This window comes from Oncorhynchus kisutch, linkage group LG25 (assembly GCF_002021735.2).
Source record: "Oncorhynchus kisutch isolate 150728-3 linkage group LG25, Okis_V2, whole genome shotgun sequence".
Taxonomy (NCBI): Eukaryota; Metazoa; Chordata; class Actinopteri; order Salmoniformes; family Salmonidae; genus Oncorhynchus; species Oncorhynchus kisutch.
The window spans coordinates 32,338,856-32,366,458 of NC_034198.2; the positions used below are offsets into that span (position 1 = coordinate 32,338,856).

A 27,603-nucleotide genomic window follows, 5' to 3' on the forward strand; every position below is an offset into this window, starting at 1 on the left:
AGAAACCAAGCCTAAAACCCCAAACAGCAAGCAATGCAGGTGTAGAAGCACGATGGCTTGGAAAAACTCCCTAGAAAGGCCAAAACCTAGGAAGAAACCTAGAGAGGAACCAGGCTGTGGGGTTGCCAGTAGTCTTCTGGCTGTGCCGGGTGGAGATTATAACAGAACATGGCCAAGATGTTCAAATGTTCATAAATGACCAGCATGGTCCAATAATAATAAGGCAGAACTGTTGAAACTGGAGCAGCAGCACGGTCAGATGGACTGGGGACAGCAAGGAGTCATCATGCCAGGTAGTCCTGAGGCATGGTCCTAGGGCTCAGGTCCTCCGAGAGAGAGAAATTAGAGAGATCACACTTAAATTCACACAGGACACCGAATAGGACAAGAGAAGTACTCCAGATATAACAAACTGACCCTAGCCCCCAGACACAAACTACTGCAGCATAAATACTGGAGGCTGAGACAGGAGGGGTCAGGAGACACTGTGGCCCCATCCAAGGACACCCCTGGACAGGGCCAAACAGGAAGGATATAACCCCACCCACTTTGCCAAAGCACAGCCCCCACACCACTAGAGGGATATCTTCAACCACCAACTTACCATCCTGAGACAAGGCCGAGTATAGCCCACAAAGATCTCCGCCACGGCACAACCCAAGGGGGGGGGGGGCGCCAACCCCCCCTTAGTTTAGAGAGTTCTCTCTCTAAACTACTATTATTGACCAGCACAGCACAGCTTTACCGGTTACAAAACAAGATTTATATTTGTAGACGATGGCATAACATAGAAATTAATGACTTTGAAGACTATTTTATTTAAAAACAGAAAAATCTAAACAGCACTAAAATGTTTTATATTTTGTCCCCTGTACAAGTACAGATAATTTTTTCCTTGTTGAGGAGGAAAAAAGGGCCACATGTGAACAAAACAATAATTGACAGGATGAAGAGATTTATAAGGGTAGTTCACAAAAATATCAATGTTTGTCAGACCTGAACACTGGTGTAACAGAGGAGTCTAGATTACAGAGCAGTCTAGATTACAGAGCAGTCTATATTACAGAGCAGTCTATATTACAGAGCAGTCTATATTACAGAGCAGTCTATATTACAGAGCAGTCTATATTACAGAGCAGTCTACATTACAGAGCAGTCTACATTACAGAGCAGTCTACATTACAGAGCAGTCTACATTACAGAGCAGTCTACATTACAGAGCAGTCTACATTACAGAGCAGTCTATATTACAGAGCAGTCTATATTACAGAGCAGTCTATATTACAGAGCAGTCTATATTAGAGGATTCCATGGCGTCTTTAGTGTAAATAATTCTGCAGGCCTCAATAGCATGAATGTGAAACTGACAGGCACCATATACACTTGGTGCCTTGTTTCTATTCTCATTCATCTGGGATTGAGGTCTGATTCAGAGAGGTTGGCTTAAATGTGGAAGACACATTTCGGTTGAATGCTTTCAGTTGTACAACTGACTAGGAATCCCCTTTCCATTCCTGTAGATCTTTTCCAAATGTATCCAATGTTACCTTCAAAACAGATTAATAAAATATGAGCTCTCCACTAGTCAGTCAGTTTTTACAAACAATAACGCCTGACAAAACTTGATGCAGCAAACGATCCCTTTAACCTAAGAGGAATGTCGTGCTGGTTTCTCATCTGTTCATAGCTGGGAGAAACACCAGTTCAAAACATAGTCACCGATGACGGTTCTACTTGACAACCTCACCCATCAACAGAGGAATGATCCTGTACAAAACCTGGGCTTGATGACAGCTCTCCTTATACAGCAGACTACTCGGAATTATCCCACCTCAGACATGCTCACTGAATCCCATTCAGGTTCTTCTGGCAAGAAAATGGCTGCTGTCATTTAGCACCATAGATATAGATAGAGGACTCATCATGGGTATAACCCATTTTAACTTGGGCATTGCCATCATCCACCATTTTAAAATAGGAATCCCCACCCTGATGACTACTTGACTATGGGTTGTAGCCTCAAATGGTGCTGCCCATGCTGTCAGACACTATAATGATACATATATAAAGACGAGTCCTCTATCAATCTCTATGTTTAGCACCTGGGTGGATGGTCCATGTTAGCGGAGATACCAAAACACAATGTAAGTTAAATGTGTTGTGCTAGTGAAGATATGAGCTGTACAAATGCATTGTGTTGTTGCCATTTACAACCTGCAGGGTTTATGGCAGCAGCCATGTCCTCTTGAAGAACAACAACCATCATCTTCAGACACATTGTCCCGTTTTCTCGATCAAGGCAGACAGACACATTATTTGGATACATATGTTTGACCAGTTAGCAGGGTTCAGTCCATGACAGAATATTCTGATTCTCTTTGTCCACAGTTTGTAGAGTCCATTCATCCTACTGTTGACCAATAGGATAGAGACGTCGTATCCTTGTTGAGCCAATCCTTCAGGAGTAAAATTCCACTGGGGAGGGTAGAAAGTGTGTGTGTGTGTGTGTTAGTCCAGTCTGAGAGCCTCTCTGTGCTGTTATGTTCTCCTAGATGTTGTCCTGTGTTGGGGAGAAGAGAGCTGCTAGAGATCCAGTCTCACTGGGCTCCACAATGTCCCTTTTCTCCAGCTTGGGCTTCTTAAAGAGAGATGGGAGATTTCTGATATGTACCTCCTTTTTAAACTGCTGGCCCAGATCTTTCTGTGGAGAGGAGAGATCAAATACAGTTACAATCTGTCTGGATTGAATTGTTATTTTATTATATCTGAGTGTACGGGACTTATTTAATTACATTTATATGAAACATGGCAATAAAGTATAACTTATATCCTATTAGTAATATCCACTTCAACAGTCAATGGACACATTTCAGACAATATTTTGTTAATTCTAGGTCTTCTCTGCAGAAAAACATAAAAGTGGAAGAATGCCCCCATCTAGTGGTGGGAGGTGGTATTACCCCCACAGTGCCGGCAATGAGCTTCTTGAACTGGTCCTTCCTCTTCTTCTCTCCCACCTTCTGGGCAGAGCTGGGCTCCAGCAGCCGCTGGTCATACTGGTCCAGAGCCTCCAGATTGATGCTGGGGATCTGAGTCATCACACTCCTTAGCTCCATGTATCGTGGCCGCTGACCCACGGAGGGAGGAAAGGTAGAGTTAGGAAGAAGAAAGATGAAGGGAGGGAGTGTGTGAGCGAGTGAGTGTGTTACTCACCAGGTTGTCATATATAATCAGGGCCAGTTGTGTGAGGGCTGAGTTACAGACCTCGTGCTGCCCGTGCATCTGCAGTCCTTTCAGAACACTGGCATAGAACCATGTGACCGCCTCTGGTAGAAGGTTCCCCCCTACGACCTGAACAGAATAAGAGTCAGAGAGAGAGAAGATTTCACGGCAGGGTAGCAGCCTACCTGTCGCAGCAGGGTAACAGCCTACCTGTCGCAGCAGGGTAACAGCCTACCTGTCGCAGCAGGGTAGCAGCCTACCTGTCGCAGCAGGGTAGCAGCCTACCTGTCGCAGCAGGGTAGCAGCCTACCTGTCGCAGCAGGGTAGCAGCCTACCTGTCGCAGCAGGGTAGCAGCCTACCTGTCGCAGCAGGGTAGCAGCCTACCTGTCGCAGCAGGGTAGCAGCCTACCTGTCGCAGCAGGGTCCAGCACACCATGGAGGCAGTGCGGTGACAGTTGCTGGTGTCCTTCCAGGACAGAGAGGTGAACGAGATAGTCAACAAGGTCATATAGATGTCCTGCAGAGGAAGAGAGAGTTCTGTCACACTGCCAGGGGTCGATGCTGTAGATCAGGGGTGTCAAACGCATTCAACCAGGTGAAGGGAGTTCCTTACTAATTAGTGACATTTACTCATTCATCAAGTACAAGTGAGGAGCAAAAACCAGCAGAAACTAGGTCCTACATGGAATGAGTTGAACACCCCTGCTGTAGAAGCGTGTGTGTGTGTGTGTGTGTGTGTGTGTGGTGCCAACCTCATGTCTGAGTAGACACTTCCCCAGCTCAGTCATTTCGCCTGTTGGCTGGGCCGGAGAGGCTGTGACTGCCTGGGACTCAGTGGACATCATCTCATCCTCTACACACAATAGAACATAAAAGATACAATGAGGAGGGGGTGGACCCTGAGTGATGCTTTTCTTCCCTTGAAAACGTGGAAATAAGTAGGGATCAGGGAACACTTACCATCCACATCCTCCTTATTCCCTGCTGGCTCAGGAACTTTTTTCAGTATGCAGGCGTGAGCTGAGGGGAAAGGATCAATGTTAGGAAATATGGCCACACTGAAATCCTCCCCACATACCCCAAACCTAATCCACCCCACATACCCCAAACCTAATCCTCCCCACATACCCCAAACCTAATCCACCCCACATACCCCAAACCTAATCCTCCCCACATACCCCAAACCTGATCCACCCCACATACCCCAAACCTAATCCACCCCACATACCCCAAACCTAATCCACCCCACATACCCCAAACCTAATCCTCCCCACATACCCCAAACCTATTCCACCCCACATACCCCAAACCTGATCCACCCCACATACCCCAAACCTAATCCTCCCCACATACCCCAAACCTCCCCACATACCCCAAACCTCCCCACATACCCCAAACCTCCCCACATACCCCAAACCTCCCCACATACCCCAAACCTAATCCTCCCCACATACCCCAAACCTCCCCACATACCCCAAACCTAATCCTCCCCACATACCCCAAACCTAATCCTCCCCACATACCCCAAACCTAATCCTCCCCACATACCCCAAACCTAATCCTCCCCACATACCCCAAACCTAATCCACCCCACATACCCCAAACCTAATCCACCCCACATACCCCAAACCTAATCCACCCCACATACCCCAAACCTAATCCTCCCCACATACCCCAAACCTGATCCACCACACATACCCCAAACCTAATCCACCCCACATACCCCAAACCTAATCCTCCCCACATACCCCAAACCTGATCCACCCCACATACCCCAAACCTAATCCTCCCCACATACCAAACCTAATCCACCCCACATACCCCAAACCTAATCCTCCCCACATACCCCAAACCTGATCCACCCCACATACCCCAAACCTAATCCTCCCCACATACCCCAAACCTAATCCTCCCCACATACCCCAAACCTAATCCTCCCCACATACCAAACCTAATCCACCCCACATACCCCAAACCTAATCCTCCCCACATACCCCAAACCTGATCCACCCCACATACCCCAAACCTAATCCTCCCCACATACCCCAAACCTAATCCTCCCCACATACCCCAAACCTAATCCTCCCCACATACCCCAAACCTAATCCTCCCCACATACCCCAAACCTATTCCACATACCCCAAACCTATTCCACATACCCCAAACCTGATCCACCCCACATACCCCAAACCTAATCCTCCCCACATACCCCAAACCTAATCCACCCCACATACCCCAAACCTAATCCACCCCACATACCCCAAACCTAATCCTCCCCACATAACCCAAACCTAATCCTCCCCACATACCCCAAATCTATTAAATCTGGATGTGCAGCAGAACTAAATTCCTATGAACAGTTTCAAGGGACAAGATGGTTTCTTCTGGACAAAAAAAACATGCTCAACTCCATATAAAGTGCTACTTAATCGCTCCCTACATCCCATTCCCGTCCTTTGTCCCAGAGTCTGGACTTACTGAGCAGGTCCAGAACCTCTCTGGTGACCAGACGAACCAGCTGTTCCTCCAGCATCTCCTGGGTGACTTGGTTCTCCTCACACGCCTCGTCCTCGTCATCCTCCATACTACACAGACAGAGGGAGGGAGATTTTGCTGGTGGCGTGTTGACAGAAATAGAAAGAAACCCATGCATTCAAAGTGACCACATCATATTTAACTTTATTAGTCACATGCTTTGTAAACAACAGGTGTTGTAGTCATTAAAACTATAGTTTTGGCAAGTTGGTTAGGACATCTACATTGTGCATGACACAAGTAATATTTCCATATTGCAAATGGCTCAGCTTCAAAATGTTAGTGATCAATTTAGTGATACCCAGCCCTACCCATACCCTAGTTACTGATGAGAAAACAGGCCCAACTCCTCCTAACCTGATAGATGACCAGAAGGGTTAAACAATCACACAATGGTTATAGAGGGTGCAACAAGTCAGCACCTCAGGAGTTAATGTCAGTTGGCTTTTCATAGCTGAGGTCTAGACAGCAGGTGCGATAGAGAGAGCGGCAGAGAGAATCGAAACAGCAGGTCTGGGACAAGGTAGCATGTCTGGTGAACAGGTCAGGCTTCTATAGCCGCAGGAGCAGCAGCACGATCATGTGGACTGGGGACTGTGACAGCCAGGAGTCATCAGACCAGGTAGCCCAGAGGTATAGTCCTAGGACTCCGGTCATATCTTACTGAGATCACAACATGGGGTTAGAAGTGCTTCAACCTCGTCAAATAGAAGACCAGAACATTGTCCGAGTCGACGGGAGATTATTTCACATAAAACAATAAAGTTCTGGATTAAGAGTCTAACTCATCTTACCTGACAGTACTCCGCTGGTTGATGATCTGCCACCTGAGGTTGAGTCTCTGGACAAATAAACAGAGAGACAATGTGATACATCCTGTTATTACTTATTATTACCATCTCCATGGTAACTGATTTCTAGTGACTATGACAGCAGCGATCAAAAAGCCTGATAATGCAAAATAAGCATGCTCTGAGTTCTTGATCGACCTCAGAGATCGGTTTATTTATTTGGAAGTTGTACCACAGCTAACCTTTTATGTTACGCGAGTGTTTAGGTGTATTGCTTCACAGGAGCAAGGAGAGAAGTGTGAGCTCTGACCTGAAGCATGTAGGCGAACAGAGGGCCCAGTAGGGGGCAGAGCAGACTGTCGTAGTACTCCTGTGGACACGACAGCACCAGCTGCTTCAGGAACACCCGTACACACACACATTAAGGAGCAGATTGATTGACTAGATAGTGGACATGTAATATCAGTGGCCATGACTACGCCGCAGTGTGTGCTTGATTTCATTTGTTTTACTCCATTCTATGTTCAATAGGGGGAAAATGTGGTTTAATTTGATCACCCAAAAACCTACAAGAGGGATACTTCATGAGCAATGACAGATCATTTTTTTTGGCTGAAGAAAAATGAGATTGATTGAATTAGTCAAGAGCTTCTATGTGATTGGTAGCCCTGATGGGTCAATAGGACAGAAGGATATGGAGCATGGGGCGGAGTCTGTGGTCAGGCACGTTGTCGAGGGAGATTAAGGCGGAACCAACAATCTGTTCAGCCAATCCCTCGATGGTGTAGAAGTCCTGATGCAATGATAGGCCTGCATTCCCCAGGATATGGTAACTAGAGAGAGGAGGGTTATCGAAGATGGTGGATAAATGAAGATGGTTCACTTAGGTTGGTTTACCATTGAAAAAATAATCAGTTCCGGTCTGCTTAACGGGGTGGCTCTTCCATAGACACCAATACGATTGCAGCGTATTAGTTCATTGACTTCCATTGAACCAGAAAAAATGTGGGATGCATCACTTCCTCTTCCGTCTCTGGGGTCATGTCTAGAGAGCATATAGCTTAAGTGAAATTGACATTAAAAGTAGATTTTTTGGGGGGACATTTTAGCTAATCCTAACCCTTTTCCTAACCTGATAAGTTAATTCTCCTAACATGATACGAAAAGTCAATTTCGACATAAGCTGTACAGCATCTAGTCAAAACTGAGAAAGAGAGAGAGGGTTGGTTGTGTAGGAGTAGTGTGCATGTGTGGAGAAGGAGAGGAAGCAGAAGACTATCCACAGTGAGGAACTCACCAGTTGTCATAGAGGGTACAGAAGAAACCCTGCATGCGCTCCAGATGAGTCTTGTACACTGGAGAGTCATAGATGTCCAGGACTGGCTGTGTAAGGCCTACAGGTCAAGACACACAATAATCATGGAGGTTTATCAGCCTTCATAGGTGTATACTAAAAACAGAATCAATGAGTTAGCAATGCCCATCTCAAGCTAATATTTTTTTTTTTTATTCGAACATTCAGGCAAGTTAGCTGGCAACTCATTGATCCTGCTATGTAGTATATTCCTCAGGGGTGAAATTATAAGTATATAAGTTAACACCACAGGTTACCAACTTGTGGTATAGAGTTTCTAAACCAGTACTGTACAGAACCAGTGAATCAGTGTGGTTCCTCTTACCTAGAACCACCTTCCTCTCCACCTCAATCACCTCGTAGGCTCTGGAGAACGTCTCACTCAGACGACACATGTTCTCCGGCAGGAACAGATTGTTGTGGGTTCTACAGAGAGACATGATCATCCTTAATCATCATCACACACACACTATCATCATGTCTCTGGACCTACCTATTGCCACAGTCCTGGATCTAGTTGTCACGTGGAATAAATATTGTGGATCTAAATGTTATTAGGTTTGAAATCGCAACAAACAATCTGTTTAGACCCCAACCAAGGACGATCAAAAGCTGTGCTATAAATTCTCAGACAATAGTTCACATGGCTCATTATTTAAGACTGTAGGAATATGGAACACACAGATAGGTACTACAGATCTTTTGAAAATACGAAGACCATGCACGTACGGTACGTACACGTGTACACACACACACACACACACACACACACACACACACACACACAAAGATTCCTAGATGCCCTTCCAGACTCCCTCCACCTACCCAAGGACGTCGCAGTACAAAAATCAGTTAACCACCCGACGAGGACCTAAATTTAACCTTGCGTAAAACGCTAGCTGCAGTTGCACCTCTAAAAACCGTTTATGATTTTCCTACACCGAAACCGATTACTGGAGGACCAAAAAAAGCAGACACCAATTAAATCAGATGATTTTTATAACAAAACTGAATGAACACTTATTTTAACTTAATATAAATAATAAATACATCTATTTAGTCTCAAATAAATAATGAAACATGTTCAATTTAGTTTAAATAATGCAAAAACAGAGTGTTGAAGAAAGTAAAAGTGCAATATGTGCCATGTAAAAAAGGTAACGTTTAAGTTCCTTGCTCAGAACCTGAGAACATAAGAAAGCTGATGGTTCAATATTCCCAGTTCTTCAATATTCCCAGTAAAGAAGTTATAAGTTGAAGTTATTATAGGAATTATGACGTGTCGACTATTTCTCTCTATACCATTTGTATTTCATATACCTTTGACTATTGGATGTTCTTATAGGCACTTCAGTATTGCCATCCTAATCTCGGGAGTTGATAGGCTTGAAGTCATAAACTGTGCTGTGCTTCAAGCATTGCTAAGAGCTGCTGGCAAACGCAGTAAAGTTTGAATGAATGCTTACGAGCCTGCTGCTGCCTACCACCGCTCAGTCAGACTGCGCTATCAAATCATAGACTTAATTATAATATAATAAACACAGAAATACGAGCCTTTGGTCATTAATATGGTCAAATCCGGAAACTATCATTTCGAAACAAAACGAGTTCAAGTAACAGACATCTCAACATCAACTGTTCAGAAGAGGCTGCGTGAATCAGGCCTTCATGGTTGAATTGCTGCAAAGTAACCACTACTAAAGGACACCAATAAGAAGAGACTTGCTTGGGACAAGAAACACGAGCAATGGACATTAGACAGGTGAAAATCAGTCTTTTGGTCTGTAGTCCAAATGGGATATTTTTGGTTCCAACCACCGTGTCTTTGTGAGACGCGTGCGAGTTTACAGGTGATCTCTGCGTATGTGTGGTTCCCACTGTAAAGCATGGAGGTGTTGGTGTTATGTTGTGGGGGTGCTTGCCGGTGACACGGTCTGTGATTTATTTAGAAGTCAAGGCACACTTAACCAGCATGGCTACCACAGCATTCTGCAGTGATACGCCATCGCATCTGGTTTGGGCTTAGTGGGACTTAGTGTGTTTTTTCACAGGACAATGACCCAACACACCTCAAGGCAGTATAAAGGCTATTTGACCAAGAGGGACAGTGTGGAGTGCTGCATCAGATGACCTGGCCTCCACAATCCCCCGACTTCAACCAAATTGTGGTGGTTTCGGATGAGTTGGACTGCATTGTGAAGGAAAAGCAGCCAACAAGTGCTCAGCATATTTGGGAACTGCTTCAAGACTGTTGGAAAAGCATTCCAGGTGAAACTGGTTGAGAGAATGCCAAGAGTGTGCAAAGCTGTCAAGGCAAAGGGTGGCTATTTGAAGAATCTCAAATATAAAATGTATTTTGATTTGTTTAACACTTTTTTGGTTACTACATGATTCCATGGTTTATTTCATAGTCTTGATATTTAAATTATTCTTCTACAATGTAGGAAATAGTCAAAATAAAGAAAAACCCTTGATTGAGAAGGTTGTCTAAAACTTTTGACCAGTAGTGTATATACTCTTCCGCTTGGTGATGTCATTCAGAAACACTAAACTTTCACTGCTATATGGATGAGACACATACATTTCGATTTAACATGGTGAAGTCCTAAAATGTACTACACTGGAAGTCTGTGTTTCAGAAATAAGGAAGTGGATGGAATCAAATGTTTTACTTTTAAACTCTTAAATGTATTTGGCGAAGGTGTATGTAAACTTCCGACGTCAACTGTATGCTGCAACACCGGCGGGCTAGGATCAGTCTGTCTTATCTGGTGAAATTCTCCTGTCTTATCTGGTGTCCTGTGTGACTTAAGTATCCACCCTCTAATTCTCCCATCTCTCTCTCTCACTCTTCCCTCCCGGAGTCCGTGAGCCTAAGGACCATGCCTCAGGACTACCTGGTCTGATGACTCCTGGCTGTCCCCATCCCACCCGGTAGTGCTGAGGCTCCAGTTTCCTACGGCTATGGAACCCTGACCTGTTCACCGGACATGCTACCTTGTCCCAGACTTACTGTTTTCCACCCTCTCGCTCTCCCTCCCTCCCACTTGCTGTCTCAACCTCAATGCTCTGCTATAAAAAGCTAACTGACATGTACTCTTGAGGTGCTGACCTGCTGCACCCTCTACAACCACTGATTATTGTTTGACCCTGCTAGTCATCTATGAACGTTTGAACATCTTGAAGAACAATCTGGCCTTAAATCGCCACCCGACACAGCCAGTAGAGGACCGGCCACCCCTCAGAGCCTGGTTCCTCTTCACCCGGCACAGCCAGAAAAGGACTGGCCACCCCTCATAGCCTGGTTCCTCTCCACCCTACACAACCAGAAAAGGACTGGCCACCCCTCATAGCCTGGTTCCTCTCCACCCTACACAACCAGAAAAGGACTGGCCACCCCTCATAGCCTGGTTCCTCTCCACCCGACACAGCCAGAAAAGGACTGGCCACCCCTCATAGCCTGGTTCCTCTCCACCCGACACAGCCAGAAAAGGACTGGCCACCCCTCATAGCCTGGTTCCTCTCCACCCGACACAGCCAGAAAAGGACTGGCCACCCCTCAGAGCCTGATTCCTCTATAGGTTTCTTCTTAAGTTCCTGCATTTCTAGGGAGTTTTTCCTAGCCACCGTGCTTCTACACCTACATTGCTTGCTGTTTGGGGTTTTAGGCTGGGTTTCTGTATAAGCACATTGTGACATCTGCTGATGTAAAAAGGGCTTTATAAATACAGTTGATTGATTACCATCACAAACACTATCACCATTCCAAACACATGCACACGCTGTCTTTCTCTCCAACACCCCCACCCCCCTCTACACATCCCCTTACCTGATGAGGGCGAGCAGGTTGGGCAGCAGGGCCAGGACCTGGGGGGTGCAGGGGTTTCTGTAGATTGGGGCTCCAGAAGGGGTGTAGCCCGCCACGAAGCCCCCCGCCTTAGCCTCCTCCAGGTCAGCTGGCCAGCGCGCTCTCTTCACCACCCCCAGGATGGTGTATACACAGAAACTCAACTGGAGGGAAGGAGGGCAGGGTGGGGGAGAGAAACAGGGAATAGGACACTTTCAATATACAGTAGTTGATGTTTTGGCAGGACTGGCATGCCTGACATCACATAGAAAGTTTTGGCACTTAGCCATGAACACATGCACGCGAACACACACACACACACACACACACACACACACCTACCTACCCGTGACCTGTTGATGCCTGTTGTGTGGTCTGTGCCTTCAGCCATCAGCTGATCAGCACCAAGGAAAGCCAGGAACAGAGCAGGTTCCAACAGTACCCTGATACACACAGAGGACAACCATTTATATTATACATTGTGTGTGTGTGTAGCGTGTGTGTGTGTATGTACGCATGTTGTTTACGCGTGTTACGAAAATCAAGTTGCTTGCTTAGTGAAAACCACTTCCACACTCCATGACAACGTTCCTAAGGTTACCAATTGGATGGCTCCATCCTTGACGTTTCATGCCAGCTATGGAGTGAGCTTACATTCTTAACTCTAGTACACACACGTGGGAGGTAGGTAGCCTAGTGGTTAGAGAGTCGGGCCAGTAACCGAAAGGTTGTTAGATGGAATCCCCGAGCTGACAAGGTAAACATCTGTCGTTCTGCCCCTGTTCTTAGGCCATTGTAGATAAGAATTTCTTCTTAACTTCTTGGTGACTGGGGGGCAGTATTGAGTAGCTTGGATGAATAAGGTGCCCAGAGTAAACAGCCTACTACTCTGTCCCAGATGCTAATATATGCAAATTAATAGTAGTATTGGATAGAAAACACTGACGTTTCTAAAACTGTATGAATGATCTCTGTGAGTACAACAGAACTCATATGGCAGGCGAAAACCTGAGACAAATCCAACCAGGAAGTGGGAAGTCTGAGGTTTGTAGTTTCATTTAAGTGATTGCCTATCCAATACGCTGTGTCTATGGGGCCAGATTGCACTTCTCAAGGCTTCCAGCAGATGTCAACAGTCTTTAGAAAGTTGTTTGAGTCTATTGTGGAAGGGTGTGGAATAAGAGCTGTTTCAACAAGTGGACTAGACTGAGGCCAATCAGTTGTTTACTGCACGGTCATGCAGACGCTCCATTCCTTCTTTTTTCCTCTGTAATGAATATGCTATTGTCAGGTGGGAATATTATTGAAGATTTATTTATAAAAAGACCCTAAGAATTGAATGTAAACATAGTTTGACATGTTTCTACAAACTGTAATGGAACTCTTGACTTTTCGTCTGGATTTTGCGCTCGGCATTGTGCCTTTAGAATAGTGAAGTAAACGCGCGAACAAAACGGAGGACAGCAAAGGTAAGTGAAGATTTATAATGCTATTTATGACTTTTGTTGACTCCACAATTTGGCAGGTAACTGTATGGCTTGCTTTTGTGGCTGAATGCTGTTCTCAGATTATTGTGCTTTTGCCGTAATATTGTGCTTTTGCGTAAAGCTTTTTTGAAATCTGACACAGCAGTTTGCATTAAGAACAAGTTTATCTTTAATTCTATGTAAAACATGTATCTTTCATCAAAGTTTATGATGAGTATTTATGTTATTTGATGTGTCTCTGCAATTTCTCTGGATGATTTGGAGGCATTTCTGAACATGGCGCCAATGTAAACTGAGGTTTTTGGATATAAATATGAACTTGATCGAACAAAACATACATGTATTGTGTAACATTGAGTCCTGGGAGTGTCATCTGATGAAGATCATCAAAGGTTAGTGATTAATTTTATCTATATTTCTGCTTTTTGTGACACCTCTCTTTGGTTGGAAAATGGCTGAATGCTTTCTGTGACTAGTTGCTGACCTAACATAATGATATGTTCTGCTTTCGCCGAAAAGCCTTTTTGAAATCGGACACGGTGGTTGGATTAACAAGAAGTGTATCTTTAAAATGGTGTAAAATACTTGTATGGTTGAGGAATTTTTCTCTGTTGTTTTGAATTTGGTTAACTGACTTCCCTAGTTATACAACGGTTAAATAAAAATAAATAAAAGTGTGTCTGCAGTGAGTGTGTGTATACACAGTTCAGTGTGTATAGTGTGGGTACATACTGCCTCATCTCGTCGGAGGTCCAGCGAGCAGCCACGGTGGCCATGAGCTCCTCCAGGAAGGCCTTCTGCTTGGTGTAGTCTTTGAACTGGTTACTGATGAGGACCAGAGCCTCTATCAGAGCACACTTCTCCATCTGGGTCAACAGGGCCTCGTTGGAGAACAGCTTCTTCACCTGATTATACAGTATGTCAAAACATGGCTGCAGAGAGAGAGAGATGTACATGATGAAAACACACTTGTAAGATGGCATAGATTTAAGTAGATAGTGATGAAAAACAGTTGACTATTTAAAGCATTGGTTCCTTTCTGCTGCACAGTGCTGGATGAGCAGTCTAGAACTGGGAGAAACGTGACTGCGGAAACATACCAGAATGAACCATGGGTAATCTCGAGACATCTTGATGATGGAGGAGCAGGCGTGTCTTCTGACGTTCTTCACCGCACGCGTCCGTGGTGCCTGAAAATGACGTCACAGATCAGATTGATGATTGGGTTAACTTGAAATGACACAACGACAAGGTTCCAGTTTAACTAAGTTTACTATACTGTATGAACACACTACAAGGTAGCCATTCCACTCCAGGTCCATCAACAACAAGACTTCCCGCGCAGGCTTGAATAAGTTCCTTGATGCTGCTAATCTCAAGACCAAGTCTCTTCTCTGTGACAGACTTGGTTGACTTCACAGCATCAACTAAGGAGTAGTTGTCAGTGACACAAACTACAGGTAGAATGTGCCGTTTTGTCTCACCAGTGGAAAGCTCTGAGAACAGAGTTGCAGGAAAGATGGCATTGTCAATTCCATCCGCAAGAGCTAGTGTTTCTCCAGCAAGTGTGTTTCAGACAACCCTTCTGATCCTTTTTGACTGCCGACAGATAGGTGAGAATCTTCCTCCTTCACCCATTAACACGATTAGACGTCCACCTTGTGTGGCTCCATCTGTAAGGTTCCCTAGCGAAGCATCACTGAACACAACTAGTTTCAAAGAGTCATCTTTTCCAACATGCTGAAACTTTAAAAAGTCACTTGTTGTGATATCAGTTTCCGAACAACTTTGTTCGCCTCATGAATGGTTTGTACAGAGGCGTGTTTTGTGTTAGATGCCAAGTTGCAACCATCAAACATTACATCAGGTCTACTCTGTCTATCAACCCATAACATTTGTCCTATCTTTGACCTCAATTGATCAGCTTCAATTCCACTGAGGGGAATTCCTTTGTACGGCTCTTGAAGAATCCATGTGGATGGCTTGAAGAGTCTTGATTCAGCTCTCCTGTTGCATCAGTATTGTTCCATCAACTGTAATAAACTCTATGCCAACATAACAATGATCATGCTCCTCACGGCCAACCTGGAAAACAACTTTGAGGTATGGAATCACAGTTGTAGCAAATGTCTGTGAGCCACCCCAGATGAAGTCATCAACATGACAGGCAAGTACTCCAGTCACATTGCAGTCTTGATCAAGCCAATAGAAGACTGCAGGATCCACATGTGACATTTTACCACCTGTATTCAGCATTGTTGCCTTGACTTTGTTGTACCAGTAGAGTGATGCATCTGCCAGTCCAGACACACTGTTTTAGTTTCCAGTGTTCCTTCCCTTTTAGCTTCGGGCGGAGGTCGGATGTGAATGTCCCTTGACAGCTCTGTTCCTTGCAAAAATGCAGTTTTGATGTCTATGGAATGAAGTTTCCATTTTTTTCTGGCAGATCACTGTCATCAGCAATCTGAGTGACTCTGAGGCCCATGTCGGTGAGTCTTTTGGGAGTTGTTTAGCAGCCAGCTCCTCTAAACCTCTAGCCACTAGAGGAGTCGTTTAGCAGCCAACTCCTCTAAACCTCTAGCCACTAGACGTGCTTTAGGCACTATTCTAGTTAAGGATTCTTTAAGGGTACACACCCACCTTGTTGAGACACATTTTTGGCCAATGTCTTTGACTTCCTCAAACACTCAATTTTTCCTCCAATTACTGAGCTCATCTGGCTTATTTATTTTTATTTTTATTTTTTTATTTTACCTTTATATAACTAGGCAAGTCAGTTAAGAACAACTTCTTATTTTCAATGACGGCCTGGGAACAGTGGGTTAACTGCCTGTTCAGGGGCAGAACGACAGATTTGTACCTTGTCAGCTCGGGGGTTTGAACTCGCAACCTTCCGGTTACTAGTCCAACGCTCTAACCACTAGGCTACGCTGCCGCTCCAAATGACACATCCTTTGTTTCAAGTACATCATCAATTTGAATGTTGTTCTGTTTTTCTCGATTTTCCACTGGTTCAATTCTGAGATGATCTACGACATCTCTCTGAACACTGTTTCCAGTCTCGTACTTCTCATCGGTGGGTCGTAGCTGTTTACGCAGAGCCCTGCGACTTCTCTCTGAACACTCTGTTTCCAGTCTCGTACTTCTCATCGGTGGGTCGTAGCTGTTTACGCAGAGCCCTGCGACTTCTCTCTGAACTCTGCTTCAGTTAAGGCTTTTCTCGCTGCATGTGGTGCTGAAAGGTGCTTTGTGTTCATCAGAATCTCATTTTTACATGGACTCTGTGTGATGCCTTTGTCTAAAATGTTTACACAATGGTGGCCTGAGGTAGTAAGTTCAAGAGTCACTGGTTGTTTAAACGTCACTGCCCCTGTCTTCTTGAGGGAAGCTTTGCTCAATAGTAAGGGGATATCTGCAGGGACCATACTTCCATATTTAGTTCACTGACACAGCTAACACGCCATTTAACACCACACACTGTCCGTTTACATGCAGTATCAATCACAGCAGATCCTAAGGATTCAACTATAAAAATCTCAGTATCAGAAGCAGATTAGTTTGAAAACAGTGTAATGTTACACTGCTCTGTGTTTACATTTTCCTCTGTTAGTTTAACTTGTTCATTTTTACGAGGACAGTCTTTAACCCAATGGTAAGTGCTCTGACCAATAGCACATTTTTGATCTCCTTCCATATTTGTCCAGTGGATTTGTGCCGGGAAATGGCGCCCTCTTCTGGTTGTCTTGAGAACGTGACTTGCTGGCGCCATTTTCTCTGCTGCTCAGTGTGATATGCTGTGTCACTCACTTGCATTCCTTCTGCTATTGGCGCGACAGACGTCTTTTCACCCAAAATAATTTTTTGTGCCGAATTCATTGATGCAAAAGTCAGCACAGTACAAGCAGTCAAAGCCAACTGTTTCTCCCTACCATCTAGACAGACAGTATCTAGCAACTTGAAAGATAACACTGCATCCAGGAGAACCATGTCTCTACCATCCAGACAGACAGTATCTAGCAACTTGAAAGATAACACTGCATCCAGGAGAACCATGTCTCTACCATCCAGACAGACAGTATCTAGCAACTTGAAAGATAACACTGCATCCAGGAGAACCATGTCTCTACCATCCAGACAGACAGTATCTAGCAACTTCAAAGATAACACTGCATCCAGGAGAACCATGTCTCTACCATCCAGACAGGCAGTAGTATCTAGCAACTTGAAAGATAACACTGCATCTGGGAGAACCATGTCGTCCATGCACATCCTATTGTACCTCTATTCGAAATCAATGATGTAGTCCGTCATTGCAGCCGAAATATCTCTCGTAACACTGTCAACGTTTGAATACGCCTCGTAGGCACAGTCTTTCTCTTCTTTAAGAAATACAGAATCCAGTGCTCTGATCAAAGTTCCCATACAGTCATCCTTGTTCAAACAGATTAGTAAACCGTGGCCAGATTAATTTTTCCAACTTTCGTACAACCTCTTCTCGTCGAAGTGAGGTGGCACATTGTAGTTATTAGCCATCCTCTGCTACCAATGTTAACTCGAAATGACAAGGTTCCAGTTTAACTAAGTTTACTATACTGTATGAACACACTACAAGGTAGCCATTCCACTCCAGGTCCATCAACAACAAGACTTCCCGCGCAGGCGCACTCTTGACTGAGTGATAGCCCCGTAATAACAGAGATATAGGGAGACTTAAAACATGAACTTAACAGATTGGACCGAAAACTTGGCCCCAGATACCTATTATTTTTATACAATCCCAAAGAACACACATCTGACATCCCTCCTGAGAATATTTAAGACGGCTCACCTTGCTCTCCTCTACCACCTCAAATGTGATGGAGGCAAACAGCTGGGAAAGAAAAAAACAACAGTTCAACACCACCCACATGAGGACGGAGAGATTATAGATTGGTGTGTACACGTTTGGGTGTTCACCTTGTAGAGGACCTGAGGCAGGAAGTGAGGTCGGTGTGTGACGAAGGGGAAGAGGGAGGAGAGGTTGGTGAGGACACAGGACAGGATGAGAGGGTCTTGGGTGTTGTAGTTCAACACTGCCTGTAGCAGCTCAATGCCCTGATCTACTGGCAACTTCTACAGAAAGGGCAGACAAACACCAGAGTTAGGGGTTCATCATCATCATTTCCTTTCATTACATTCATAACACTTGTTTATGTTATTGAGCCATGGGGAACAAAGCATAAATCAATGGTTTTGTCTTTCAACAATACCTACAAGTAGTAGCTGTTGCATTGTTGCCATCTAGGGAACCGGACTGGTGGAGTTCACACTTTGACCATCTCTGGATAATGTATCACCCTCTCTACCCCTAACTCTCGGCTGTGTTTAGCTTCCTCATACCTCAACCTCCACGTTCTTGAAGAGCTGTCCCACAACACTCTCTGTGAAGAAGGTCATAGCATCCCACTGGACCGCTGACGGAGACAGGATAGAGCACAGCCCCTCTGCCATCTTAGCTGGAAAGGAGGAAGAAGAGAGAAGACAGAGGGAGGGAGGGAGGGAGGGAGGAGGAAGGGAGAGAAGACAGAGGGAGGGAGGGAGGGAGGAGGAAGGGAGAGAAGACAGAGGGAGGGAGGAGGAAGGGAGAGAAGACAGAGAGAAGACAGAGGAAGGGAGAGAAGACAGAGGGAGGGAAGGAGGAGGAAGGGAAAGAAGACAGAGGGAGGGAAGGAGGAGGAAGGGAGAGAAGACAGAGGGAGGGAAGGAGGAGGAAGGGAGAGAAGACAGAGGGAGGGAAGGAGGAGGAAGGGAGAGAAGACAGAGGGAGGGAAGGAGGAGGAAGGGAGAGAAGACAGAGGGAGGGAAGGAGGAGGAAGGGAGAGAAGACAGAGGGAGGGAAGGAGGAGGAAGGGAGAGAAGACAGAGGGAGGGAAGGAGGAGGAAGGGAGAGAAGACAGAGGGAGGGAAGGAGGAGGAAGGGAGAGAAGACAGAGGGAGGGAAGGAGGAGGAAGGGAGAGAAGACAGAGGGAGGGAAGGAGGAGGAAGGGAGAGAAGACAGAGGGAGGGAAGGAGGAGGAAGGGAGAGAAGACAGAGGGAGGGAAGGAGGAGGAAGGGAGAGAAGACAGAGGGAGGGAAGGAGGAGGAAGGGAGAGAAGACAGAGGGAGGGAAGGAGGAGGAAGGGAGAGAAGACAGAGGGAGGGAAGGAGGAGGAAGGGAGAGAAGACAGAGGGAGGGAAGGAGGAGGAAGGGAGAGAAGACAGAGGGAGGGAAGGAGGAGGAAGGGAGAGAAGACAGAGGGGAGGGAAGGAGGAGGAAGGGAGAGAAGACAGAGGGAGGGAAGGAGGAGGAAGGGAGAGAAGACAGAGGGAGGGAAGGAGGAGGAAGGGAGAGAGAAGACAGAGGGAGGGAAGGAGGAGGAAGGGAGAGAAGACAGAGGGAGGGAAGGAGGAGGAAGGGAGAGAAGACAGAGGGAGGGAAGGAGGAGGAAGGGAGAGAAGACAGAGGGAGGGAAGGAGGAGGAAGGGAGAGAAGACAGAGGGAGGGAGGGAGGAGGAAGGGAGAGAAAGACAGAGGGAGGAGGAGGGGACGGAGGAGGAAGAGAGAAGACAGAGGAGGGATGAGGAAGGAGGAAGGGAGAGAAGACAGAGGGAGGGAGGAGGAATGGAGAGAAGACAGGAGGGAGGAGGAGAGAGAGAAGACAGAGGGAGGGAAAAAGGTGAGAAGACAAGAGAAAGTCTATAGTTAGTTAATAATGCTAATTATCTAATTAGTTAACAGGCACCACCAGTATCAATCCCTTTCATAGAGTTGTTAAGAGAATTCATCTATATGCGTTACAGGTTACAGGTGACCTAGAGTGAGAATTCATAAAGAAGCATTTCCTTTATAAGAACCTCAACTCTCTACTTCCTCTTGATACAGGTGAACTCTTGATTTGAGCAGTCAGCTCAGATGACCTAGATACGTACTAATGGCCCGAGTCCACAACCTCTCCAGTTATGAACCCTAGACCTACTCTTGTGGTAGTCTGACTGCTGTGGCTGGCAGCATGTTAATCCCACATTCCCCCAAGACACTGTTTCATACTGACACATTTATCATCACACACACGACCCCCCCTTCCCAGATCTTCAGTGAGCCACAGTCAAGAAGCAGGACCTACACCCAGTGGTCCCGATGTCAATGGGTGTACTGATCTGATACTGCAGCCACTCTGCTGCAATCTGGAAGCCCTCCAAGGGAACGACACGGCACGCGTTCCGGACCGCCTCCCCCTGCTGCGCTCGGAACGCTGGAACACATCGGAACACGGACACAAGCACCAGGGTCGTGATCAGTACGAACAAACTGGACAGAACATTCTTTGAGAATATATCATATTATTTATTTGCTAAGATTGCATAAATCAAAGTTATTCAATTAAAATAGGAGTCACATTGCTTACAGTTGAAGAAGGAGTTGAAGTCTTCATCACTGTCGAAGTCATGACGGGAGTACTCACAGCTGGGACTGTCGTTCCTGGAAGGGAAACCAGTCTAGCAGGAGGAGCACGAGAACACAAAGTCAGACAATTAAAGAACCTTCCCAAAGCTGGGACTGTCGTTCCTGGAAGGGAAACCAGTCTAGCAGGAGGAGCACGAGAACACAAAGTCAGACAATTAAAGAACCTTCCCAAAGCTGGGACTGTCGTTCCTGGAAGGGAAACCAGTCTAGCAGGAGGAGCACGAGAACACAAAGTCAGACAATTAAAGAACCTTCCCAAAGCTGGGACTGTCGTTCCTGGAAGGGAAACCAGTCTAGCAGGAGGAGCACGAGAACACAAAGTCAGACAATTAAAGAACCTTCCCAAAGCTGGGACTGTCGTTCCTGGAAGGGAAACCAGTCTAGCAGGAGGAGCACGAGAACACAAAGTCAGACAATTAAAGAACCTTCCCAAAGCTGGGACTGTCGTTCCTGGAAGGGAAACCAGTCTAGCAGGAGGAGCACGAGAACACAAAGTCAGACAATTAAAGAACCTTCCCAAAGCTGGGACTGTCGTTCCTGGAAGGGAAACCAGTCTAGCAGGAGGAGCACGAGAACACAAAGTCAGACAATTAAAGAACCTTCCCAAAGCATGTAAAGAAACAATAGAAATAGTGGAGAAGCTCAACCTTTTGTTGCAGTCATTATTTATCATAGTTTGTGTGTAACTCAATGAGTCCGTTACTTGCTCATTTTTCTAATGAACATTTTGATACTTTAATGTTCACCTGCACAAAATCTTGGATGCACGTACGTTGTAGCCCGTCTCACCTTGACTAGGTTGGTCATGGTGGCTCTGAAGTACTTGATCATCATCTGGATGATGACAGGATCCTTGGAGAGAATCTCATGTCTGAACAGGGTTCCCCATGTGATCTGGGTGGAAGATCTTAGGAACTGGTGGGGAAATGCATACTTCAGTTCAGAGTAGAATAGATTATCAGAACAGATGAGGAAATTAAAGAAGAACCCTGTCACCGTTCAGTGCTCCAGGCCCAGAAACGACAAAGGGAGATATGGAGAAACCAGTAGTATTAACTAGCTGTATGGATTTGAATCAAGAGCCTGTGGCTGGTACTTTACTGTGACAGCAGGTAAGTCACCTGGCTGGTACTTTACTGTGACAGCAGGTAAGTCACCTGGCTGGTACTTTACTGTGACAGCAGGTAAGTCACCTGGCTCGTACTTTACTGTGACAGCAGGTAACTCACCTGGCTTGGGTGAGTGGTGAAGGCCAGGAATGCTTCTGTGTACTTGCTGAGGTTTGCAGGTACATCTACCTCCACACCTGAACCCTGCATTAGAAACACATAAGACAAAAGGACAGAACCATCAAGTACTAGAAAGAAAATGCATACATAAAACAATATAGTAGATAGATGATCGTAATCAAAGACAGTGCAGACAGACTCACCACTAAGAAGCAGAGTTGGCTGCCAAGGGAACACAGGACCTGACAAAGCCTCTTCAGGAAGATGTAGTGTCTCTCCACCACTGGCCTGGGGGGGGGGGGGCGTATGAGCTCCAATGCTAATGCTTAATATCAACCATGTTCTAGAGCAAAAAAACATACGACTGCTGGGCAGGAGCTGACGTGGAACATGTGTAGGCTACTCACTGTGTCGGAGAGGATGTGTTGTATGTTGCTGCTCCATCTGCAGACCTGTAGCCACAAACCAATGAGAATGAGAAGCCGGAACGAGTTAGAAATGTTTCTGTGTAAAGCCTTAAGGCTGATGAGAGGAATGGTACTCACTGTGCTGCAGACAGGATGTAGTGCATGGCGACATCATCAAACAGCACCATGAGAGGTTTCCTGTCATCCAGCTTCCCCTGTGGACACACCAGGCACATCTATTTGGATTCTTATTTCACCTTTATTTAACCAGGTCGGCCAGTTGAGAACACCTTTATTTAACCAGGTCGGCCAGTTGAGAACACCTTTATTTAACCAGGTAGGCCAGTTGAGAACAAGTTCTCATTTACAAATGCGACCTGGCCAAGATAAAGCAAAGCAGTGCAACAAAAACAACAACAGAGTTACATGGAATAAACAAGCGTACAGTCAATAACACAATAGAAAAAAAGAGTCTATATAAAGTGTGTGCAAATGGTGTGAGGAGGTAAGGCAATAAATAGGCCATAGTAGAGAAGTAATATCAATTTAGCAGATTAACACTGGAGTGATAAATGTGCAGATGATGATGTGCAAGTATAAATACTGGTGTGCAAAAGAGAAGTAAATAGATAAAAACAATATGGGGATGAGGTAGGTAGATTGGATGGGCTATTTACAGATGGACTATGTACAGCTGCAGCGATTGGTTAGCTGCTCTGATAGCTTATGTTTAAAGTTAGTGAGGGAAATATAAGTCTCCAGCTTAAGTGATTTTTGCAATTCGTTCCAGTCATTGGCAGCAGAAAACCTGAAGAAACGGCGGCCAAAGGAGGTGTTGGCTTTGGGGATGATCAGTGAGATACACCTGCTGGAGCGCGTGCTACGGGTGGGTGTTGTTATCATGACCAGTGAGATACACCTGCTGGAGCGCGTGCTACGGGTGGGTGTTGTTATCATGACCAGTGAGCTGAGATAAGGCAGAGCTTTACCTAGCATGGACTTGTAGATGAAATGGAGCCAGTGATGAATATGAAGCGAGGGCCAGCCAACGAGAGCATACAGGTCGCAGTGGTGGGTAGTGTATGGGGCTTTGGTGACAAAACGGATGGCACTGTGATAGACTAGACTGCATCCAATTTGCTGAGTAGAGGGTTGGAGGCTATTTTGTAAATGACATCGCCGAAGTCGAGGATCGGTAGGATAGTCAGTTTTACGAGGGTATGTTTGGCGGCGTGAGTGAAGGAGGCTTTGTTGCGAAATAGGAAGCCGATTCTAGATTTAATATTGTTTAATATGAGTTTACAGTCTAGCCAGACACCTAGGTATTTGTAGTTGTCCACATATTCTGAGTCAGAACCGTCTAGAGTAGTGATGCTGGGCGGGCGGGTGCAGGCAGCGAACGGTTGAAAAGCATGCATTTGGTTTTACTAGCGTTTAAGAGCAGTTGGAGATCACGGAAGGAGTGTTGTATAGCGTTGAATCTAGTTTGAAGGTTTGTTAACACAGTGTACAAAGAAGAGCCAGATGTATACAGAATGGTGTCGTCTGTGTAGAGGTGGATCAAAGAATCACCTGCAGCAAGAGTGACATCATTGAAATATACAGAGAAAAGGGTCAGCCCGAGAATTGAACCCTGTGGTAACCCCATAGAAACTGCCAGAGGTCCGGACAATAGGCCCTCCGATTTGACACACTGAACTGTATCAGATTAGTAGTTGGTGAAACAAGCGAGGCAGTCATTTGAGAAACCAAGGCTGTTGAGTCTGCCGATAAGAATGCGGTGATTGACAGAGTCGGAAGCCTTGGCCAGGTCGATGAAGACTGCTGCACAGTACTGTCTTTAAGACGTTAAGATGACACAGCAGTTTTCACAGCCCTGTGACGTACCTGACTAGTACTGGCCATTCAGTAGCTGTAGACCTCCATTTCAAATCCCAACAAATATAAATATATATACATATGGGTTTTTTAACTAGGCAAGTCATTTAAGAACAAATTCTTATTTACCTTGACGGCCTACCACGGTTAAACCCAGACGACACTGGGCCAACTGTGCCCCGCCCTATGGGACTCCCAATCACGGCCGGATGTGATACAGCCTGGAATCGAACCAGGGACTGTAGTGATGCCTCTAGCACTGAGATGCAGTGTCTTAGACCGCAGCGCCACTCGGGAGCCGTGAACAAATATCTGGTCCTGTCCTAGAAAGGGGTGTGCCTGCAGTAAGGGGAGTGTCTGGACACAAAGGGCCCTGTCAGGTCCTACAAACCCTGTCTGCTGTAAGGGGAGTATCTGGACATAAAGGGCCCTGTCAGGTCCTACAAACCCTGTCTGCAGTAAGGGGAGTGTCTAGTAATGTGTAGTAACCTTGCGGCTGATGGCGATGAGCAGGCACTCGGCAGCCTCCAGCTGCAGCTCTGTCTCACTGAGCAGCAGACATAGCATCTCCAGCAGGCGACAGTTGTCATTGGTGAGGTGGGCCAGGGCCACCCAGTCTATGTAGCCTGCCAGGGTGCTCAGAGCAGCCACGCCTACACGACAGTGGGCCTTGGCCTGACCGGGGGCAGGAAACAGAGGGAGGGAAGAGGAGTAGGGAGGGGAGAGATGGGAGAGAGGGGGCAGAACAGAGAGAGGGAAGAGGAAGGAGTAGGGAGGGGAGAGATGGGAGAGAGGGGGTAGGGGGGGTAGAACAGAGAAGTCTCTTTAGCTGGGTGTCTAACTGTAAATATAATAGATTAGAATATATATTGTAGTGCATCTAAAACACTCCTTCCTACCTGCAATTCTTGGCCTGGTATTTTTTTCTGGAAGAGATACAAAAAGGTAGAACATATCAATAAAAGGTGAAAAATACTGCCGCAAAATAATCTACACCATGAGACAGACGGGTGTAACCATTGTCTGTTTACCAGTTTGCGGTACTCGTCGACGTGGAGCTGCAGAATGGTGAGCAGGAAGCTAAAGATGCTCTCCATGTTCTGGGTGAGGGTCTGCTGGATGTCCCTGCGGCGCTGGGCGGGCAGCGTCTGGAAGGTGATCACGTCCTCCGCCAGCCGCAGCAGGATCATCATCACCAGCTCTGTCTGGGCCTCCTGGGGGCGGGGAAGGAATGAGGGAGGGAGGGAGAGTTGATATTAATCTGATCACAACAACTTAATTTGTATACTGGAATGTACTCTCCAATTGAATCCATTGACGTTTTGAGCCCTAAAAGTTGGCTCGGGGGGGGCTTGGCACCCCGCCAACATAACAACCTAGGGGAAACACTGAAATGGAAAGTGCTGACACACCCCTACGCTGGTCAGTGCCTCCATCTCCTTGAGCATGTCAGGCCAGTGCTGAGGCCATTCTCTCTTGATCATCTCCACTATGATCCGTGCGAGAACGTCCTTGATGTGACTCTCCTCCTCCAGGATAGGATATGTGCCCTGCAGAGCGAGGCAGTGTGCCAGTCAGGGAACGGAGTAGTGTCAGCATATTAATTCATGTACACCTAACAGATCACGCAACAATGTGGAATTTGTTGGTTTATTTCTACTTTAAAAAAAATTAAAACTATATTTGCTGTTCTGTGGACAGACCACCATTAATTCCCTTCATCATCTTCTCTGCCACATACCTTTTCTAGAAAAATAGAGAAAGAGGGTGTTTATCACCCAGACAGACTTACAGATGACAACAGCCCCATGGCACAGTTCTTCAGCTGGACTTTCTCCTGCTGTGGCATGTTGTTCCATCTGAACCTGTTCTCAACATGAAGAAAAACAAGGTTTTGGGGAACACATTGGCAGCACGTGTCCAGGCCACATGTGTAGGGGAATATCTTGATGACAATGATGGAGTGGCTGGTAGTCTAGCGGTTAAGGGCATTGGGCCAGTAACCGAAAGGACGCTGGTTCAAATCCCTGAGCGGACTAGAAAAAAATATGTTGATGTGCTCTTGAGCAAGGCACTTATCCAGAGCGACTTACAGGAGCAATGAGGGTTAAGAGTGTCTGCTAAATGACTAAAATGTAAATGTGCAGAACCGAATCATAATGACAAATATACTCATGAACTCACTTGATGACGTGCTCCAGTATCTGTAGACCAAAGTGCCTCACCACTGCTGTTTGGGCTTTATCTGCTAACTGTAGCCCACATGGAACACAGAATGGACACTTCTCTTTGAATTCTTCACAAAACTGAAGAGAAAGAGAGACACGATGGACAAGTTAATGCACTCACTCAATTAGCTACCTTGCGGTAGTCAGCTAGAACAAACTCATTCACATTAATGAGATCAGTCATAGTTATCAGTATAATGTATGGAGCTTTACAAAGAAGTGCCTTAGGAGGAGTCAAAGATTGCTACTGTAGCTAGAAAGTAGCTGCTGGCATCAAAACACTGAATAACTCAAGTATATTCAACGCAATCAATATATCTAGGCTAAATTCTGGGCATAAGTGATCTTGCATTCAGTTTGAGTGCATTAGGCATCAGTAATGGTTCTGCACAGATATCTAGGTTGCTACCGGTGTGCAATGAATGAAATCTGCAACTTGCAACGTGATGGGAATGGCATGTAGCCATCTGACGTTAGCTAGCTAGTTAGCTAAATTACTAGCAAGCTACGCCCATTGATTAATCCATGCAATAAACATGGTAAAATGCCACGATCGACGTCTATAATGCTAAGTTATAACTAGCTAGCTATGTATTTATGTAACACAGCCCATCTTCATTCAAGCAACCACATCACAACTGGGAAAGCTAGCTAGCTAGCTAGCTGGCGCCTTACTGGCTAACGTTAGCTAACTAGCATCTAGCCATCGAGATACCTTTAGGGCCTCCAGACGATATATTTGACTAGATTCCGCGTCCATCATCACGTTAACAGCTTTGATGAGGTGATCACACATTTCAGACACTGGTTCACCCATGACTTTGAGTAGCGTCTTCAGAAAGTGAGATAAATGCTAACGGTACTTCACTTTGCAAAACACCTGCAGAATGGGTAAACTGCACGCGCTTCGATAATTCACAGCATGTCCACATGCACAACGTGCTGCGCATGAACGTTCCACAAAATAGGTGTGGAATTTTGGGACTTGTAGTTTTCTCGGCTCAAGGTGGGATTCCAGAGCACAGAGTGATAATTGTCACTACGTGTGATGAAACATACACATGCAAATACTTAATTTCATTGAAATAATTGTGTCAGCACCAAGACAATGCCTTAATTTCGTCTTTTGAATTGTGATT

The 27,603-nt window shown here is 45.7% G+C and overlaps 1 protein-coding gene across 1 annotated transcript; it reads right to left on the reverse strand.

The window, feature by feature from the left end:
- Positions 1-798: 798 nt before the first annotated feature.
- LOC109870133 (exportin-5) lies at positions 799-27,603 on the reverse strand. Its single transcript, XM_020460496.2, has 33 exons — positions 27,180-27,603; positions 26,421-26,542; positions 26,029-26,101; positions 25,649-25,786; positions 25,268-25,450; positions 25,136-25,162; positions 24,726-24,911; positions 22,497-22,573; positions 22,359-22,403; positions 22,155-22,239; positions 21,952-22,035; positions 21,512-21,637; positions 20,664-20,754; positions 20,382-20,510; positions 18,617-18,732; positions 18,194-18,349; positions 18,066-18,107; positions 14,338-14,427; positions 13,970-14,169; positions 12,097-12,193; positions 11,733-11,914; positions 8,229-8,329; positions 7,847-7,943; positions 7,246-7,382; positions 6,860-6,957; positions 6,553-6,599; positions 5,702-5,808; positions 4,184-4,243; positions 3,976-4,076; positions 3,633-3,740; positions 3,214-3,351; positions 2,961-3,128; positions 799-2,701 (listed from the first exon to the last, which is right to left on the reverse strand). The coding sequence occupies exons 1-33, from the start codon at positions 27,279-27,281 to the stop codon at positions 2,549-2,551; spliced, it is 3,666 nt and encodes a 1,221-aa protein (XP_020316085.2). The 5' UTR covers positions 27,282-27,603; the 3' UTR covers positions 799-2,548.

Excerpts from the sequence above, each read along its gene's own strand:
- LOC109870133 (XM_020460496.2), bottom strand. The coding sequence starts at position 27,281 with ATGGGTGAACCAGTGTCTGAAATGTGTGATCACCTCATCAAAGCTGTT. Across the intron at positions 12,194-13,969 it reads ACCTCCGACGAGATGAGGCA|GGTACTGTTGGAACCTGCTC; the intron begins GTATGTACCCAC and ends TGTGTGTATCAG. Across the intron at positions 4,244-5,701 it reads AGAGGTTCTGGACCTGCTCA|CTCACGCCTGCATACTGAAA; the intron begins GTAAGTCCAGAC and ends CTTTCCCCTCAG.